Source organism: Mustelus asterias, unplaced genomic scaffold, assembly GCF_964213995.1.
Source record: "Mustelus asterias unplaced genomic scaffold, sMusAst1.hap1.1 HAP1_SCAFFOLD_495, whole genome shotgun sequence".
Lineage (NCBI taxonomy): Eukaryota > Metazoa > Chordata > Chondrichthyes > Carcharhiniformes > Triakidae > Mustelus > Mustelus asterias.
The window spans coordinates 123648-143151 of NW_027590447.1; the positions used below are offsets into that span (position 1 = coordinate 123648).

At 49.7% G+C, this 19504-nt stretch overlaps 1 protein-coding gene across 1 annotated transcript in view; it reads right to left on the bottom strand.

The window, feature by feature from the left end:
- The window catches only part of LOC144486867 (proteinase-activated receptor 4-like), a 22810-nt gene extending 3906 nt beyond the window's left edge, over positions 1-18904 (bottom strand). Inside the window, exons 1-2 of the mRNA XM_078204889.1 lie at positions 18807-18904; positions 15-481 (exon numbers count right to left, since the gene is read on the bottom strand). Coding sequence (XP_078061015.1) covers positions 15-481; positions 18807-18885 — 546 coding nt within the window. The 5' untranslated portion in view covers positions 18886-18904. The remainder of the gene's footprint in view (positions 1-14; positions 482-18806) is intronic.
- Between the last annotated feature and the right edge of the window lie 600 nt (positions 18905-19504).

Below are 19504 nucleotides of genomic sequence, written 5' to 3' on the forward strand. Positions count from 1 at the left end.
AGCAGCCAAATAACTGAGCAGCAACACACAGCGAAGCGATTGTCCCTGAAACGCTTGGAGAGAAAGGGATGGACCAGAGCAAAGTATCTGTCGATGCTGATGAAGGTCAGCAGCAGGATGGAGCAGTACATGTTCCCGTAGAAGAAGGCGGTCACTGTCCGGCACAGACCCTCGCCAAAGAGCCAGTCGTTGCCCAGGAGGTGGTAGGAGATCTTGAAGGGCAGCACGAGGGTCAGGAGAAGGTCAGCAGTGGCCAGGTTGATCAGGAAGATGGTGGATGGCAGCCGCTGGACCTTAGTGGTCAAGACAAAAAGAGCCATCCCATTGGCCATGATCCCAACGAGCAGGATGATGCTGTAAATGGCAGGAATTATCGCCGTGGCAACAGAATTGGTCAGCTGACTCTTTGCCGATTCAGGCAGCTCATTTTTGGAACCAGTGTTGTAAATGGGGAAACTTCTCCCAATGAAACCTTGGGTGTCTGCACAAAAATAATATTAGTGTTAGGGTTTCAGTTTGTAAAAGTTCTAAGTAGCAATGTGGAACTCAGAATGCTGAAGTTAAACTTTTTAGGACTGAGATCCGTAGGTTTTCCATTGCTTAAGGTGTTTGAACAGACCAGCAAGTTGTTATCAAATAATAAAAGATTTTTGAGAGGTTGAAAAGTTGCAATGTGGTTCTGTAATGAGAAAATAAGGTGTTAGTTTCAAATTAAAGTATTTTTTCATGTTGCATTTACAGGAGGTGTCCATTCAGCCCCTTGATCGTGTTACACTATTTGGGTCGGTAATTTCAATAAAACTGCCCTAACCTCATTAACAAACTCTGTCTGACTTCCACCAGAATACTTTGAGAGCCTGACTTGATCAAGATTTGTTTTGAAATATCCACTGGATTCCCAGCTTTTGGGGGAGAGAGTTCCGGATTTCCGCTCCTTTGTGTGTGGGGAAGAGCTTCCTGACATCACCCTGAGCGGCCTGGCTCCAATGTCCAGGTTCAGCCCCCTTGTTCTGGACTTTACCCCTCCCACCCCCAACAGAGGAAATAATTCCTCTCTATCGACCCTATCGAATCCTCTAATTATCTCAAAGAGCTCGATTAGATCATCCCGTAATCTTCTAAAGGCAAGAAAGCGTGAGCCAGGTGTGTGAAAAGTGTTCTCTTTAATTAGAGAGGATAGTTTTTAATTCATAACAACAAAATAATGGATGGCAACATTCCATTCGATCAAAAAACTGAAGCAATTTGGGTCTATCTAAACAAAACTAGTTTGAAACCACAACCAGTTCACTTCCTGCCTCGTGCAGCTCATAGAAATGATTGAGAGCAACTCAGATTCAATTCATCAACTCCTCCTTACACTCCACATCTGAAAAAGATCCTTAAGTCATTCCTGCTTCCCCTGCTTTGGTGACTTTGAAAGAAGTTTAACAACACCAGGTTAAAGTCCAACAGGTTTATTTGGTAGCAAAAGCCACACAAGCTTTCGGAGCTGCAAGCCCCTTCTTCAGGTGAGTGGGAATTCTGTTCACAAACAGAGCATATAAAGACACAAACTCAATTTACATGAATAATGGTTGGAATAATGGTTGGAATGCGAATACTTACAACTGTAAGTATTCGCATTCCAACCATTATTCATGTAAATTGAGTTTGTGTCTTTATATGCTCTGTTTGTGAACAGAATTCCCACTCACCTGAAGAAGGGGCTTGCAGCTCTGAAAGCTTGTGTGGCTTTTGCTACCAAATAAACAAAGAACAAAGAACAAAGAACAATACAGCACAGGAACAGGCCCTTCGGCCCTCCAAGCCCGCGCCGCTCCCCGGTCCAGGATTGAATCCTGAATCCAGGATCCCCGCCCAATTTTCCAGCCTATCTACATCCTAATATCCTATCCACCGAGCTGTCCCTCACAGCTACGATGCTTTGTTCTGTTGGACTTTAACCTGGTGTTGTTAAACTTCTTACTGTGTTCACCCCAGTCCAACGCCGGCATCTCCATGTCATGGTGACTTTGAGGCAGTGAGGGGCTGCTGCCTTTCAGTATCTCGCTCGTTCCGCGGTGTAAAGTGCTGATTCGAGTCACTCTCTTTGTCTTCATTCAAATCAACCCAAAATTCAACTCGGATCAGATCAACTTGGAAATCAATCACAATCTTGAAACGATAGAACCAGGCTGCTTGGGGTAATGTCAGGAAGCACAAAGGGCTACCGGAAACCAACAGGCTACGGAAATAAGCTTTCCACAATAATGAACTCTCGAGATGATCTTTACTATGTTACATCCATTGGTTATTTGGCATCCAAGATGGCCTCCACCTTCTTGGGTGCCTTGTGTAAACCCTTGTTATCGATCACATGACGTAAATATTGCATTGACATTTGAAAGAAACCTTATCTTTCCTGACATAAAGACCATCCGTCTGAAATCGTTTCAATGTGGCTTCCAGATGACGTAAGTATTCCTGTTCAATGGTATCAGTGATCACTGTGTCAAGATAACATTGTACCCGCAGACTGTTCGATATCTGCTCCACGGACCATTAAATAAAGTGGGTTCTGAAATTATCATAGAAACCCATAGAATCATAGAAACCCTACAGTGCAGAAGGAGGCCATTCGGCCCATCGAGTCTGCACCGACCACAATCCCACCCAGGCCCTACCCCCACATATTTTACCCGCTAATCCCTCTAACCTACGCATCCCAGGACTCTAAGGGGCAATTTTTTTAACCTGGCCAATCAACCTAACCCGCACATCTTTGGACTGTGGGAGGAAACCGGAGCACCCGGAGGAAACCCACGCAGACACGAGGAGAATGTGCAAACTCCACACAGACAGTCACCCGAGCCGGGAATTGAACCCAGGACCCTGGAGCTGTGAAGCAGCAGTGCTAACCACTGTGCTACCGTATCCTAAAAGGTAATCTCTTACAGCAGAATCTGCCTTTATGAGTGAACTGGGGTGGCACGATGGCACAGTGGTTAGCACTGGGTTCGAGTCCCGACTTGGGTCACTGTCTGTGTGGAGTTTGCACGCACTCCCCGTGTCTGCATGGGTTTCCTTTGGGTGCTCCGGTTTTCTCCCACAGTCTGAAAGATGCGTTGGTTATGATGCATTGGCCGTGCTAAATTTCCCCCTCAGTGTAACCCGAACAGGTGCTGGAGTGTGGCGACTAGGGGATTTTCACAGTAACTTCATTGCAGTGTGAATCTAAGCCTACTTGTGACTAATAAATAAACTTTACTTTAACGTTAATGGTGAGCAGGTGTCAAGGTTCAGTTACAACATGCATTTGCAGGTGGCCTATGATTGGCCGATTTTGCTGAACTTCTGTCCTCCTTTTAGGCTGGCAAACAAATTCTCAATCAATGGCAGTGATATTGATCTGCACACAAAACATGGTTGATTGCTGCTTTGAAATATATATAATGCTTCATTACAGGCACAATTGGGGTTGCCCAGTCATTGGTGATGGCGGGTTCGAAGATTACTGTATCCAAAAGTTTCATTCTATCCGATTCTATCTTTGGAAATGTGGTGTAGGTGTGGTGTAGGTGTGGTGTAGGTGTGATGTAGGTGTGATGTAGGTGTGATGCAGGTGTGATGTAGGTGTGATGTAGGTGTGAGGTAGGTGTGGTGTAGGTGTGGTGTAGGTGTGATGGACGTGTGATGTAGGTGTGGTGTAGGTGTGAGGTAGGTGTGGTGTAGGTGTGGTGTAGGTGTGATGGACGTGTGGTGTAGGTGTGATGTAGGTGTGGTGTAGGTGTGGTGTAGGTGTGATGGACGTGTGATGTAGGTGTGGTGTAGGTGTGATGTAGGTGTGGTGTAGGTGTGGTGTAGGTGTCGCTTAGGTGTGGTGTAGATGTGATGTAGGTGTGGTGTGGGTGTGGTGTAGGTGTGGTGTAGGTGTGGTGTAGGTGTGGTGTAGGTGTGATGGACGTGTGGTGTAGGTGTGATGTAGGTGTGGTGTAGGTGTGGTGTAGGTGTGATGGACGTGTGGTGTAGGTGTGATGGACGTGTGGTGTAGGTGTGGTGTAGGTGTGGTGTAGGTGTGGTGTAGGTGTGATGGACGTGTGGTGTAGGTGTGATGTAGGTGTGGTGTAGGTGTGATGTAGGTGTGGTGTAGGTGTGATGGACGTGTGGTGTAGGTGTGATGGACGTGTGGTGTCGGTGTGATGTAGGTGTGGTGTAGGTGTGATGTAGGTGTGGTGTAGGTGTGATGTAGGTGTGGTGTAGGTGTGATGTAGGTGTGGTGTAGGTGTGGTGTAGGTGTGGTGTAGGTGTGGTGTAGGTGTGGTGTAGGTGTGATGGACGTGTGGTGTAGGTGTGATGGACGTGTGGTGTCGGTGTGATGTACGTGTGGTGTAGGTGTGATGTAGGTGTGGTGTAGGTGTGATGTAGGTGTGGTGTAGGTGTGATGGACGTGTGATGTAGGTGTGGTGTAGGTGTGGTGTAGGTGTGGTGTAGGTGTGGTGTAGGTGTGGTGTAGGTGTGGTGTAGGTGTGGTGTAGGTGTGGTGTAGGTGTGATGTAGGTGTGGTGTAGGTGTGGTGTAGGTGTGGTGTAGGTGTGGTGTAGGTGTGGTGTAGGTGTGATGGACGTGTGGTGTAGGTGTGATGTAGGTGTGGTGTAGGTGTGATGGACGTGTGATGTAGGTGTGGTGTAGGTGTGGTGTCGGTGTGGTGTAGGTGTGGTGTAGGTGTGATGTAGGTGTGGTGTAGGTGTGGTGTAGGTGTGGTGTAGGTGTGGTGTGGGTGTGGTGTAGGTGTGCTGTAGGTGTGGTGTGGGTGTGGTGTGGGTGTGATGTAGGCGTGGTGTAGGTGTGGTGTAGGTGTGGTGTGGGTGTGATGTAGGTGTGGTGTGGGTGTGGTGTAGGTGTGGTGTGGGTGTGATGTAGGCGTGGTGTAGGTGTGGTGTAGGTGTGGTGTGCGTGTGGTGTAGGTGTGGTGTAGGTGTGGTGTAGGTGTGGTGTAGGTGTGGTGTGGGTGTGGTGTAGGTGTGATGTAGGTGTGATGTAGGTGTGGTGTAGGTGTGGTGTAGGTGTGATGGACGTGTGGTGTAGGTGTGATGTAGGTGTGATGTAGGTGTGGTGTAGGTGTGGTGTAGGTGTGAGATAGGTGTGATGTAGGTGTGGTGTAGGTGAGGTGTAGGTGTGGTGTGGGTGTGATGTAGGTGTGGTGTAGGTGTGGTGTAGGTGTGGTGTAGGTGTGATGGACGTGTGGTGTAGGTGTGACGTAGGTGTGATGTAGGTGTGGTGTAGGTGTGATGTAGGTGTGGTGTAGGTGTGATGTAGGTGTGGTGTAGGTGAGGTGTAGGTGTGGTGTAGGTGTGATGGACGTGTGGTGTAGGTGTGACGTAGGTGTGATGTAGGTGTGGTGTAGGTGTGATGTAGGTGTGGTGTAGGTGTGATGTAGGTGTGGTGTAGGTGTGGTGTAGGTGTGGTGTAGGTGTGGTGTAGGTGTGATGGACGTGTGGTGTAGGTGTGACGTAGGTGTGGTGTAGGTGTGGTGTAGGTGTGGTGTAGGTGTGGTGTAGGTGTGATGTAGGTGTGGTGTAGGTGTGGTGTAGGTGTGGTGTAGGTGTGGTGTAGTGTGATGTAGGTGTGGTGTAGGTGTGGTGTAGGTGTGAGATAGGTGTGGTGTAGGTGTGGTGTAGGTGTGATGGACGTGTGGTGTAGGTGTGATGTAGGTGTGGTGTAGGTGTGATGGACGTGTGATGTAGGTGTGGTGTAGGTGTGGTGTCGGTGTGGTGTAGGTGTGATGTAGGTGTGGTGTAGGTGTGGTGTAGGTGTGGTGTAGGTGTGATGTAGGTGTGGTGTAGGTGTGGTGTAGGTGTGGTGTAGGTGTGGTGTGGGTGTGGTGTAGGTGTGCTGTAGGTGTGGTGTGGGTGTGGTGTGGGTGTGATGTAGGCGTGGTGTAGGTGTGGTGTAGGTGTGGTGGGTGTGATGTAGGTGTGGTGTGGGTGTGGTGTAGGTGTGGTGTGGGTGTGATGTAGGCGTGGTGTAGGTGTGGTGTAGGTGTGGTGTGGGTGTGGTGTAGGTGTGGTGTAGGTGTGGTGTAGGTGTGGTGTAGGTGTGGTGTGGGTGTGGTGTAGGTGTGATGTAGGTGTGATGTAGGTGTGGTGCAGGTGTGGTGTAGGTGTGATGTAGGTGTGATGTAGGTGTGGTGTAGGTGTGGTGTAGGTGTGAGATAGGTGTGATGTAGGTGTGGTGTAGGTGAGGTGTAGGTGTGGTGTGGGTGTGATGTAGGTGTGGTGTAGGTGTGGTGTAGGTGTGGTGTAGGTGTGATGGACGTGTGGTGTAGGTGTGACGTAGGTGTGATGTAGGTGTGGTGTAGGTGTGATGTAGGTGTGGTGTAGGTGTGATGTAGGTGTGGTGTAGGTGAGGTGTAGGTGTGGTGTAGGTGTGATGGACGTGTGGTGTAGGTGTGACGTAGGTGTGATGTAGGTGTGGTGTAGGTGTGATGTAGGTGTGGTGTAGGTGTGATGTAGGTGTGGTGTAGGTGTGGTGTAGGTGTGGTGTAGGTGTGGTGTAGGTGTGATGGACGTGTGGTGTAGGTGTGACGTAGGTGTGGTGTAGGTGTGGTGTAGGTGTGGTGTAGGTGTGGTGTAGGTGTGATGTAGGTGTGGTGTAGGTGTGGTGTAGGTGTGGTGTAGGTGTGGTGTAGTGTGATGTAGGTGTGGTGTAGGTGTGGTGTAGGTGTGAGATAGGTGTGGTGTAGGTGTGGTGTAGGTGTGATGGACGTGTGGTGTAGGTGTGGTGTGGGTGTGATGAAGGTGTGGTGTAGGTGTGGTGTCGGTGTGAGGTAGGTGTGGTGTAGGTGTGGTGTAGGTGTGATGGACGTGTGATGTAGGTGTGGTGTGGGTGTGGTGTAGGTGTGGTGTAGGTGTGATGGACGTGTGATGTAGGTGTGATGTAGGTGTGGTGTAGGTGTGGTGTAGGTGTGGTGTAGGTGTGGTGTAGGTGTGATGGACGTGTGATGTAGGTGTGATGTAGGTGTGGTGTAGGTGTGATGTAGGTGTGGTGTAGGTGTGATGTAGGTGTGATGTAGGTGTGGTGTAGGTGTGATGTAGGTGTGGTGTAGGTGTGGTGTAGGTGTGATGGACGTGTGGTGTAGGTGTGATGTAGGTGTGGTGTAGGTGTGATGTAGGTGTGGTGTAGGTGTGGTGTAGGTGTGATGTAGGTGTGATGTAGGTGTGGTGTAGGTGTGGTGTAGGTGTGATGGACGTGTGGTGTAGGTGTGATGTAGGTGTGGTGTAGGTGTGATGTAGGTGTGGTGTAGGTGTGATGTAGGTGTGGTGTAGGTGTGATGTAGGTGTGATGTAGGTGTGGTGTAGGTGTGATGTAGGTGTGGTGTAGGTGTGGTGTAGGTGTGGTGTAGGTGTGATGTAGGTGTGATGTAGGTGTGGTGTAGGTGTGATGTGGGTGTGGTGTAGGTGTGATGGACGTGTGGTGTAGGTGTGATGTAGGTGTGGTGTAGGTGTGATGTAGGTGTGGTGTAGGTGTGATGTAGGTGTGATGTAGGTGTGATGTAGGTGTGATGTAGGTGTGGTGTAGGTGTGGTGTAGGTGTGGTGTAGGTGTGATGTAGGTGTGATGTAGGTGTGGTGTAGGTGTGGTGTGGGTGTGATGTAGGTGTGGTGTAGGTGTGATGTAGGTGTGGTGTAGGTGTGATGTAGGTGTGGTGTAGGTGTGGTGTAGGTGTGGTGTAGGTGTGGTGTAGGTGTGATGTAGGTGTGATGTAGGTGTGATGTAGGTGTGGTGTAGGTGTGGTGTAGGTGTGATGTAGGTGTGGTGTAGGTGTGATGTAGGTGTGGTGTAGGTGTGGTGTAGGTGTGGTGTGGGTGTGATGTAGGTGTGGTGTAGGTGTGATGTAGGTGTGGTGTAGGTGTGGTGTGGGTGTGATGTAGGTGTGGTGTAGGTGTGATGTAGGTGTGGTGTAGGTGTGGTGTGGGTGTGGTGTAGGTGTGGTGTAGGTGTGATGTAGGTGTGATGTAGGTGTGATGTAGGTGTGGTGTAGGTGTGGTGTAGGTGTGATGTAGGTGTGGTGTAGGTGTGGTGTAGGTGTGGTGTAGGTGTGATGTAGGTGTGGTGTAGGTGTGGTGTAGGTGTGGTGTAGGTGTGGTGTAGGTGTGATGTAGGTGTGATGTAGGTGTGGTGTGGGTGTGGTGTGGGTGTGATGTAGGTGTGATGTAGGTGTGGTGTAGGTGTGGTGTAGGTGTGATGTAGGTGTGGTGTAGGTGTGGTGTGGGTGTGATGTTGGTGTGGTGTAGGTGTGGTGTAGGTGTGGTGTAGGTGTGATGTAGGTGTGGTGTAGGTGTGGTGTAGGTGTGATGTAGGTGTGGTGTAGGTGTGGTGTAGGTGTGGTATAGGTGTGGTGTAGGTGTGATGGACGTGTGATGTAGGTGTGATGTAGGTGTGGTGTAGGTGTGATGTAGGTGTGGTGTAGGTGTGGTGCAGGTGTGGTGTAGGTGTGGTGTAGGTGTGGTGTAGGTGTGATGTAGGTGTGGTGTAGGTGTGGTGTAGGTGTGGTGTAGGTGTGGTGTAGGTGTAGCGTAGGTGTGGTGTAGGTGTGGTGTAGGTGTCGCTTAGGTGTGGTGTAGGTGTGGTGTAGGTGTAGCGTAGGTGTGGTGTAGGTGTGGTGTAGGTGTCGCTTAGGTGTGGTGTAGGTGTGGTGTAGGTGTGGTGTAGGTGTGGTGTAGGTGTGGTGTAGGTGTGGTGTAGGTGTGGTGTAGGTGTGGTGTAGGTGTGGTGTAGGTGTGGTGTAGGTGTGGTGTAGGTGTAGCGTAGGTGTGGTGTAGGTGTGGTGTAGGTGTCGCTTAGGTGTGGTGTAGGTGTGGTGTAGGTGTGGTGTAGGTGTGGTGTAGGTGTGGTGTAGGTGTGGTGTAGGTGTGGTGTAGGTGTAGCGTAGGTGTGGTGTAGGTGTGGTGTAGGTGTCGCTTAGGTGTGGTGTAGGTGTGGTGTAGGTGTGGTGTAGGTGTGGTGTAGGTGTGGTGTAGGTGTGATGTAGGTGTGGTGTAGGTGTGGTGTAGGTGTGATGTAGGTGTGGTGTAGGTGTGGTGTAGGTGTAGCGTAGGTGTGGTGTAGGTGTGGTGTAGGTGTCGCTTAGGTGTGGTGTAGGTGTGGTGTAGGTGTGGTGTAGGTGTGGTGTAGGTGTGGTGTAGGTGTGATGTAGGTGTGATGTAGGTGTGGTGTAGGTGTGGTGTAGGTGTGATGTAGGTGTGGTGTAGGTGTGGTGTAGGTGTGGCGTAGGTGTGGTGTAGGTGTGATGTAGGTGTGGTGTAGGTGTGGTGTAGGTGTGATGTAGGTGTGGTGTAGGTGTGATGTAGGTGTGGTGTAGGTGTGGTGTAGGTGTGGTGTAGGTGTGGTGTAGGTGTGATGTAGGTGTGATGTAGGTGTGGTGTAGGTGTGGTGTAGGTGTGATGTAGGTGTGGTGTAGGTGTGGTGTAGGTGTGGTGTAGGTGTGGTGTAGGTGTGATGTAGGTGTGGTGTAGGTGTGATGTAGGTGAGGTGTAGGTGTGGTGTAGGTGTGGTGTAGGTGTGGTGTAGGTGTGATGTAGGTGTGGTGTAGGTGTGATGTAGGTGTGGTGTAGGTGTGGTGTAGGTGTGGTGTAGGTGTGGTGTAGGTGTGGTGTAGGTGTCGCTTTAGGTGTGGTGTAGGTGTGGTGCAGGTGTGGCGTAGGTGTAGCATAGGTGTGGTGTAGGTGTGGTGTAGGTGTGATGTAGGTGTGGTGTAGGTGTGGTGTAGGTGTAGCGTAGGTGTGGTGTCGGTGTGGTGTAGGTGTGATGTAGGTGTGGTGTAGGTGTGATGTAGGTGTGGTGTAGGTGTGGTGTAGGTGTGGTGTAGGTGTGGTGTAGGTGTGGTGTAGGTGTGATGTAGATGTGGTGTAGGTGTGGTGTAGGTGTGGTGTAGGTGTGATGTAGGTGTGATGTAGGTGTGGTGTGGGTGTGGTGTGGGTGTGATGTAGGTGTGGTGTAGGTGTGATGTAGGTGTGGTGTAGGTGTGGTTTAGGTGTGATGTAGGTGTGGTGTAGGTGTGGTGTGGGTGTGATGTTGGTGTGGTGTAGGTGTGGTGTAGGTGTGGTGTAGGTGTGATGTAGGTGTGGTGTAGGTGTGGTGTAGGTGTGATGTAGGTGTGGTGTAGGTGTGGTGTAGGTGTGGTATAGGTGTGGTGTAGGTGTGGTGTAGGTGTGGTGTAGGTGTGGTGTAGGTGTCGCTTAGGTGTGGTGTAGGTGTGGTGTAGGTGTGATGTAGGTGTGGTGTAGGTGTGGTGTAGGTGTGGTGTAGGTGTGGTGTAGGTGTGATGTAGGTGTGATGTAGGTGTGGTGTAGGTGTGGTGTAGGTGTGGTGTAGGTGTCGCTTAGGTGTGGTGTAGGTGTGGTGTAGGTGTGGTGTAGGTGTGATGTAGGTGTGATGTAGGTGTGGTGTAGGTGTGGTGTAGGTGTGGTGTAGGTGTGGTGTAGGTGTGATGTAGGTGTGGTGTAGGTGTGATGTAGGTGTGGTGTAGGTGTCGCTTAGGTGTGGTGTAGGTGTGGTGTAGGTGTGGTGTAGGTGTGATGTAGGTGTGATGTAGGTGTGGTGTAGGTGAGGTGTAGGTGTGGTGTAGGTGTGATGTAGGTGTGGTGTAGGTGTGGTGTAGGTGTGGTGTAGGTGTGGTGTCGGTGTGTTGTAGGTGTGGTGTAGGTGTGGTGTCGGTGTGTTGTAGGTGTGGTGTAGGTGTGATGTAGGTGTGATGTAGGTGTGGTGTAGGTGAGGTGTAGGTGTGGTGTAGGTGTGATGTAGGTGTGGTGTAGGTGTGGTGTTGGTGCGGTGTAGTTGTGTTGTAGGTGTGGTGTAGGTGTGATGTAGGTGTGATGTAGGTGTGGTGTAGGTGTGGTGTAGGTGTGATGTAGGTGTGGTGTAGGTGTGGTGTAGGTGTGGTGTAGGTGTGGTGTCGGTGTGTTGTAGGTGTGGTGTAGGTGTGGTGTAGGTGTGGTGTAGGTGTGGTGTAGGTGTGTTGTAGGTGTGGTGTAGGTGTGGTGTAGGTGTGGTGTAGGTGTGTTGTAGGTGTGTTGTAGGTGTGGTGTAGGTGTGGTGTAGGTGTGGTGTAGGTGTGTTGTAGGTGTGTTGTAGGTGTGGTGTAGGTGTGTTGTAGGTGTGGTGTAGGTGTGGTGTAGGTGTGGTGTAGGTGTGGTGTAGGTGTGGTGTCGGTGTGTTGTAGGTGTGGTGTAGGTGTGGTGTCGGTGTTTTGTAGGTGTGGTGTCGGTGTGTTGTAGGTGTGGTGTAGGTGTGGTGTAGGTGTGGTGTAGGTGTGGTGTCGGTGTGTTGTAGGTGTGGTGTAGGTGTGGTGTCGGTGTGTTGTAGGTGTGGTGTCGGTGTGTTGTAGGTGTGGTGTCGGTGTGTTGTAGGTGTGGTGTAGGTGTGGTGTAGGTGTGTTGTAGGTGTGGTGTAGGTGTGCTGTCGGTGTGTTGTAGGTGTGGTGTCGGTGTGTTGTAAGTGTGGTGTAGGTGTGGTGTCGGTGTGTTGTAGGTGTGTTGTAGGTGTGGTGTAGGTGTGATGTAGGTGTGGTGTAGGTGTGATGTAGGTGTGGTGTAGGTGTGGTGTCGGTGTGGTGGACGTGTGGTGTAGGTGTGGTGTAGGTGTGGTGGACGTGTGGTGTAGGTGTGGTGGACATGTGGTGTCGGTGTGGTGTAGGTGTGGTCTAGGTGTGGTGTAGGTGTGGTGTCGGTGTGGTGTAGGTGTGGTGTCGGTGTGGTGGACGTGTGGTGTAGGTGTGGTGTAGGTGTGGTGGACGTGTGGTGTAGGTGTGGTGGACATGTGTTGTCGGTGTGGTGTAGGTGTGGTCTAGGTGTGGTGTAGGTGTGGTGTCGGTGTGGTGTAGGTGTGGTGTCGGTGTGGTGGACGTGTGGTGTAGGTGTGGTGGACGTGTGGTGTAGGTGTGGTGTGGGTTTGCTGTCTTGGGCTGATTGTTTTGTTTGACCGTAAATGCCACTTGCACTGCTTCCAAGGATTCCAGTGTGTCCTCAAATACACTACTGTATTTCTCTAAAATGTCCTATAGATCTGTTATAGAATCAACTATCCTGTTCGCAACACTCCAAGATCAAAGAACAAAGAACAGTACAGCACAGGAACAGGCCCTTCGGCCCTCCAAGCCTGCACAGATACATGATGCCTTTCTAAACTAAAGACCTTTGGCCTCTATGTGGTCCGTATCCCTCTATTCCCTGTCTATTCATGTACCTGTCAAGATGCCTCTTAAACGTTGCTGCTGTATCTGCTTCTCCCACCTCCTCTGGCAGCGCATTCCAGGCACACTTACCGCCCTCTGTGTGAAAAAACCTGCCTCTCACATCTCCTTTAAACTTTTCCCCTTTACCCTTAAACCTATACCCCCAAGCAATTGACATTTCTAACCTGGGAAAAAGACTCCGACTATCCATTCTTTCCATGCCTCTCATAATTTTAGTAAACTTCTATCAGATCCCCCCTCAGCCTCTGACATTCAAGAGAAAACAAACCGAGTTTGTCCTCTTATCGTAGCTAATACCCTCCAAGCCAGGCAACATCCTGGCAAACCTTTTCTGTGCCCTCTCGAGAGCCTTCATTCTTCTAGCAGTGTGGCGATCAGAACTGTGCGCAATATTCCAAATGTGGCCTAACTAAAGTTCTATGCAGCTGCAACATGACTTGCCAATTTTTATACTCTATGTCCTGACTGATGAACACAGTAAGAGTTTTAACAACACCAGGTTAAAGTCCAACAGGTTTGTTGGATTTATGTCACATTATCGTTAATAATGTGGGATAATGTGACATAAATCCAACATACCTGTTGGACTTTAACCTGGTGTTGTTAAAACTCTTACTGTGTTCACCCCAGTCCAACGCCGGCATCTCCACATCCTGACTGATGAAGGCAAGCATGCCTTACGCCTTCCTGACCACATTATCCACTTGTGCTGGGGCTGGGGGCAAGCGAAATGTTTAAGACTAAGATTGGTTGATGTTTGGTAAGGTTGGGCTATGAAGGGGTTGCAGAAGGTCGTCAATGGAGTTCAGACACGGATCAGCCATGGTCTCATTACGTTTTGAAAGAGTGTTGATGGGACGAATGGCCTCCTCCTGTTCTTGTCAAATGAACTTCAGATGTTGCCTGATCTACATCACCAGTGTAACTGAGATCAATCTGAGCAAACCAATGGTCTGAGCAGCTTGTGAGCTGACTGAGGAATCAGATGCTGTGCGTGCGGTAAGTATCTTCTGATTGGAAGCAGTGTGACTCATTTCCTGCAGTGTCACACTCTCAAAACACTGACATAAAAATGCACCAATAACTGAAACCATAAGAAATAGGAGCCATTCGGCCCATCTATACTAGACAATAAAATCATGGCTGATGTGACTGTGACCTTAACTTCTCTTTGCTGTTTGTCCCCCATAATCCTCAACTCCCTTGTAAACCAATCGGTGTCTAACTCTGCTGTGGATAGAGTCAGTGAGCCGGCTCCCACTGCTTTGTGGGGGAGAGAATTTCAGACACAAACAAGTCCCTCCTCAGTTCCGTCTTAAATGGGAGAGCCTTTGCTTTGAAACTGTGACTCCCAGTTTAAGATGCTCTCGGTATCTATCCGGTCACACCCTCTCAGAAACTATTGTTTCAATGAGGTCATTTCCCATTCTTCTAAACTCAGCTCTTCCTGTTTAACATTTCCTCAGTAAGGAGTCTAACAACACCAGGTTAAAGTCCAACAGGTTTATTTGGTAGCAAACGCCATTAGCTTTCGGAGCGCTGCTCCTTCGTCAGGCGAGTGGAAGATCTGCTCATAAACAGCAAACAGGGCATATAAAGACACAAACTCAATTTACAGAATAATGAATAATGATTGGAATGTGAGTCTTTACAGCTAATCAAGTCTTAAAGGTACAGACAATGTGAGTGGAGAGAGCATTAAGCACAGGTTAAAGAGATGTGTATTGTCTCCAGACAGGACAGTTAGTGAGATTTTGCAAGTCCAGGCAAGTTGTGGGAGTTACAGATAGTGTGACATGAACCCAAGATCCCGGTTGAGGCCGTCCTCATGTGTGCGGAACCTGGCTATCAGTCTCTGCTCAGCGACTCTGCGCTGTCGTGTGTCGTGAAGGCCACCTTGGAGAACGCTTACACGAATATCAGAAGCCGAATGCCCGTGACCGCTGAAGTGCTCCCCAACAGGAAGAGAACACTCTTGCCTGGTGATTGTCGAGCGGTGTTCATTCATCTGTTGTCGTAGTGTCTGCATGGTTTCCCCAATGTACCATGCCTCGGGACATCCTTTCCTGCAGCGTATCAGGTAGACAACGTTGGCCGAGTTGCAAGAACAAAGAACAAAGAACAAAGAACAATACAGCACAGGAACAGGCCCTTCGGCCCTCCAAGCCCGCGCCGCTCCCCGGTCCAGGATTGAATCCTGAATCCAGGATCCCCGCCCAATTTTCCAGCCTATCTACATACCAATATCCTATCCACCGAGCTGTCCCTCACAGCTACGATGCTTTGTTCATTACAACCTATTAACTTACCCCCACCCCCCCATTCCAGACCATGTGATCTCCAGGGAGAGGCGAAAACCCAGAGTGAAAAACCCCAGGGCCAATATGGGGAAAAAAAAAATCTGGGAAATTCCTCTCCGACCCCCTGAGGCGATCGAAACGAGTCCAGGAGATCACAATGGCCCCGATCGGAAAATGCTTCCCAACCCTAGTCATTTCCACTTCCACGAACACCATATGAATTCCCTGCCCCCGAGACAGGTTCCCAACTATCCGCAGTCTCACTCTGTACTGGCACCAGCAAGATGATCGTAGAATGAAGCCTTGAAACGAGAAACCAGGAACAATTAGCCCGCGCCGCTCCCTGGTCCAAACTAGACCACTCTTTTGTATCCCTCCATTCCCACTCCGTTCATATAGCTGTCTAGATAAGTCTTAAACGTTCCCAGTGTGTCCGCCTCCACCACCTTGCCCGGCAACACATTCCAGGCCCCCACGACCCTCTGTGTGAAATATGTCCTTCTGATATCTGTGTTAAACCTCCCCCCCTTCACCTTGAACCTATGACCCCTCGTGAACGTCACCACCGACCCGGGGAAAAGCTTCCCACCGTTCACCCTATCTATGCCTTTCATAATTTTATACACCTCTATTAAGTCTCCCCTCATCCTCCGTCTTTCCAAGGAGAACAACCCCAGTTTCCCCAATCTCTCCTCATAACCAAGCCCCTCCATACCAGGCAACATCCTGGTAAACCTCCTCTGTACTCTCTCCAAAGCCTCCACGTCCTTCTGGTAGTGTGGCGACCAGAACTGGACGCAGTATTCCAAATGCGGCCGAACCAACGTTCTATACATCTGCAACATCAGACCCCAACTTTTATACTCTATGCCCCGTCCTATAAAGGCAAGCATGCCATATGCCTTCTTCACCACCTTCTCCACCTGTGACGTCACCTTCAAAGATCTGTGGACTTGCACACCCAGGTCCCTCTGCGTCTCTACACCCTTTATGGTTCTTCCATTTATCGTGTAGCTCCTCCCTACATTATTCCCACCAAAATGCATCACTTCGCATTTATCAGGATTGAACTCCATCTGCCATTTCCTTGCCCAAATTTCCAGCCTATCTATATCCTTCTGTAGCCTCTGACAATGTTCCTCACTATCTGCAAGTCCTGCCAGTTTTGTGTCGTCCGCAAACTTACTGATCACCCCAGTTACTCCTTCTTCCAGATCATTTATATAAATCACAAACAGCAGAGGTCCCAATACAGAGCCCTGCGGTACACCACTAGTCACAGGCCTCCAGCCGGAAAAAGACCCTTCCACTACCACCCTCTGTCTTCTATGACCAAGCCAGTTCTCCACCCATCTAGCCACCTCCCCCTTTATCCCATGGGATCCAACCTTTTTCACTAGCCTACCATGAGGGACTTTGTCAAACGCTTTACTAAAGTCCATATAGACAACATCCACGGCCCTTCCTTCGTCAACCATTTTGGTCACTTCTTCAAAAAACACCACCAGGTTCGTGAGGCATGACCTCCCTCTCACAAAACCATGTTGACTATCGTTAATGAGTTTATTCCTTTCTAAATGCGCATACATCCTATCTTTAAGAATCTTCTCCAACAACTTCCCCACCACGGACGTCAAGCTCACCGGCCTATAATTACCCGGGTTATCCTTCCTACCCTTCTTAAATAACGGGACCACATTAGCTATCCTCCAATCCTCTGGGACCTCACCTGTGTCCAGTGACGAGACAAAGATTTGCGTCAGAGTATGTACCGTGTACCTGGTGGATGCTGTTCTCACGTGAGATGATGGCATCCATGTCGATGATCCGGCACGTCTTGCAGAGGTTGCTGTGGCAGGGTTGTGTGGTGTCATGGTCACTGTTCTCCTGAAGGCTGGGTAGTTTGCTGCGGACAATGGTCTGTTTGAGGTTGTGCAGTTGTTTGAAGGCAAGAAGTGGAGGTGTGGGGATGGCCTTGGCGAGATGTTCGTCTTCATCAATGACATGTTGAAGGCTCCGGAGGAGATGCCGTAGCTTCTCCGCTCCGGGGAAGTACTGGACGACGAAGGGTACTCTGTCCACCGTGTCCCGCGTTTGTCTTCTGAGGAGGTCGGTGCGGTTTTTCGCTGTGGCACATCGGAACTGTCGATCGATGAGTCGAGCGCCAAATCCTGTTCTTATGAGGGCATCTTTCAGCGTCCGGAGGTGTCTGTTGAGATCCTCCTCATCCGATCAGATCCTGTGTATACGGAGGGTTTGTCCGTAGGGGATGGCTCCTTTAACGTGTTTAGGGTGGAAGCTGGAGAAGTGGAGCATTGTGAGGTTATCCGTGGGCTTGCGGTACAGTGAAGTGCTGAGGTGGCCATCCTTAATGGAGATGCGTGTGTCCAAGAATGCAACCGATTCCAGAGAGTAGTCCATGGTGAGTCTGATGGTGGGATGTTGATGTCATCATATAGTTGTTTCAGTGATTGTTCACCATGGGTCCAAAGGAAGAAAATGTCATCGATGTATCTAGTGTATAGCATCGGTTGAAGGTCCTGTGCAGTGAAGAAGTCTTGTTCGAACCTGTGCATGAAGATGTTGGCATATAGAGGTGCGAATTTGGTCCCCATGGCTGTTCCATGTGTCTGGATGAAGAACTGGTTGTTGAAGGTGACGACATTGTGGTCCAAGATGAAGCGGATGAGTTGTAAAATTGCATCTGGAAGCTGGCAGTTGTCATAACATCATAACATTTCCTCACCAAACAACCCCTTGATGCAGGAACCAGCCTGAAACTTTCTCAGAACGGTTTCCAATGCAAGAATATCCCTCTTTAAATAAGGACTCCAAAACTGTACCCAGTATTCCAGATACAGTCTCACCCATACCCTGTACATTTGCAGCGAGACTCCTTACTCCATTCCTAAAGGATCACATTCTATTTGCTTTCCTAATTCCTGGTTGTATGCATGTTACCTTTTGGGATTCATGTACAAGGACACCCAGATCCCTCTGTACCTCAATCTGTTCTGCAATCTCTCTCCATTTAAATCACTTGCTGCTTTCCTTCCTGCCAAAGTGGACACGTTCACATTTACTCAGCACTTCTATATACCTCTGCAGAATGTTTTACCCTCCTGACAACTCAGTAACTATCTTTGTATCATCAGCTGGTTTGAATGATGCACTAATTGACTTGAATATAGATTGTAAACCATTGGCTTCACAGCATTGATCCAGCTGACCTTCCAGTAGCTGCTGTTTAGCAACCAGACCAGTTCACCCCGACACTGCTCGCTGCTGGTTGGCCAGTGTTCCACCGGCGCTCGCTCACAACACCAGGAACTTTTATGGTGAGTAATAATCCTCTGTGTGACACCTTAGTGAATGCTGCTTCCAAATAGAAATACACAACAGGCGCGGTTTTCAATCCATGGATTTCAATCTCATCAGCGTGTTCAGCAAACAATTATCCCCCCCCCCCCCCCCCGACCCCCCCTTCTGGAATATTCCCATCTCTCCAGCAGGGCGACCAGCGGGGAGCAGGCGTGATGGTCATGCCAGGGGAGGGATCGAGGCCACTGGAAGATACTGGGTAGTCAAGGGTATGGTCAGACAGTGCCCACCAGGCAGTGCCACTGGACCCCCAGGCAGTGAGGCAATGCCAATGTTCCAGGAACAGTGTCAAGGGTGATGACGGAGGGGGCATTCGGGGGGGGGGGTCTGTTTGTGAAGGGTTGGATCATGCTGGGGGCCCGTCGGGACCCATTGCAAGAGCTCCAATGCCCCTGATGCCCGTGACCCATGTTGAGGAGGGGGGTGGGGAACATGCCAATGACGGTGGTGGGGGGTGGGGGTATCCTGATGTCCCTGGAGGGGGGGGGAGGGTACGGGGTCTCCCAGCACGCTGTGAGATCGGGGCGCCCTTGCGAAATGGCAACCTGAGCTCTCTGCAGCCAGACTCGCCCGTGTGTTTGTTCCACCCTCCCGTATCAGCGCGAATCTCACCACTCGCCAGAAGGTGACCGAGTGTGGGAGGATTGCCATGTGGAGCGCGCCGGAGAGGCAACTGCCCAACTCCACAGTATTCTTGCTGTAGTTTTTTGGGAGGAGAACTCTGCCCGAGGTTTACTGGAAATCCTTTATCCACACTGCTTGTTACATCCTCAAAGAACTCTCATCAATTTATCAAACATGATTTTCTTTTCACTAAACCATGTTGACTTTGCTAATCGGATGAAAAGTATTATAGAAGAAAGGGAGTAAAGTGATCAGATTAATTCTTACCTTCTTTCAGCTGGCATAGTGCTGTGGCTGAGAACAAAAGTGCAAATACAGCATGTTTTTGGCAGAGTGCATTAGCCATAGCTGCTCTGTTCCCTAACTGCGTGGTCTGGCTGCTTAGTATCTTTCGGGTCTGCTGTGAATGTCTCAGACTTCCTGTGGCACAGGAAATTCAACATAAATATATTGAACGCATAACAACAGGAAACCTCCTTCACACATGATTACCAGCAGAGGAATGGTCAGTTATTTGGGATTCTGGAAAACCTCTAAACAAAATCTTTCCTGTAAATACCAGCCTAGATATCAGATCCAGGCAGGGGACAGAGAAATAGAAACAGGAGGAGACCATTCGGCCCTTCCAGCCTGCTCCACCATTGATCTTAATCATGGCTGATCACCGAATTCAATATCCTGATTCCCCCCTTCCCCCCATATCCCTTGATCCCTTTAGCCCCAAGAGCCAAATCTAATTTCTTCTTGAAATCAGACAACATTTTGGCCTCAACTACTTTCTATGGTAGTGAATTCCACACATTCACCGCCCTCTGGGTGAAGAAATTTCTCCTCACCTCAGGTCTAAAAGGTTTACCCCTTATCCTCAAACTATGACCCCGAGTTCTGGACCCCCCCATCATTGGGAACATTCTTTCTGAATCCACCCTGTCTAACCCTGTTAGAATTTTATAAGTTTCTATGAG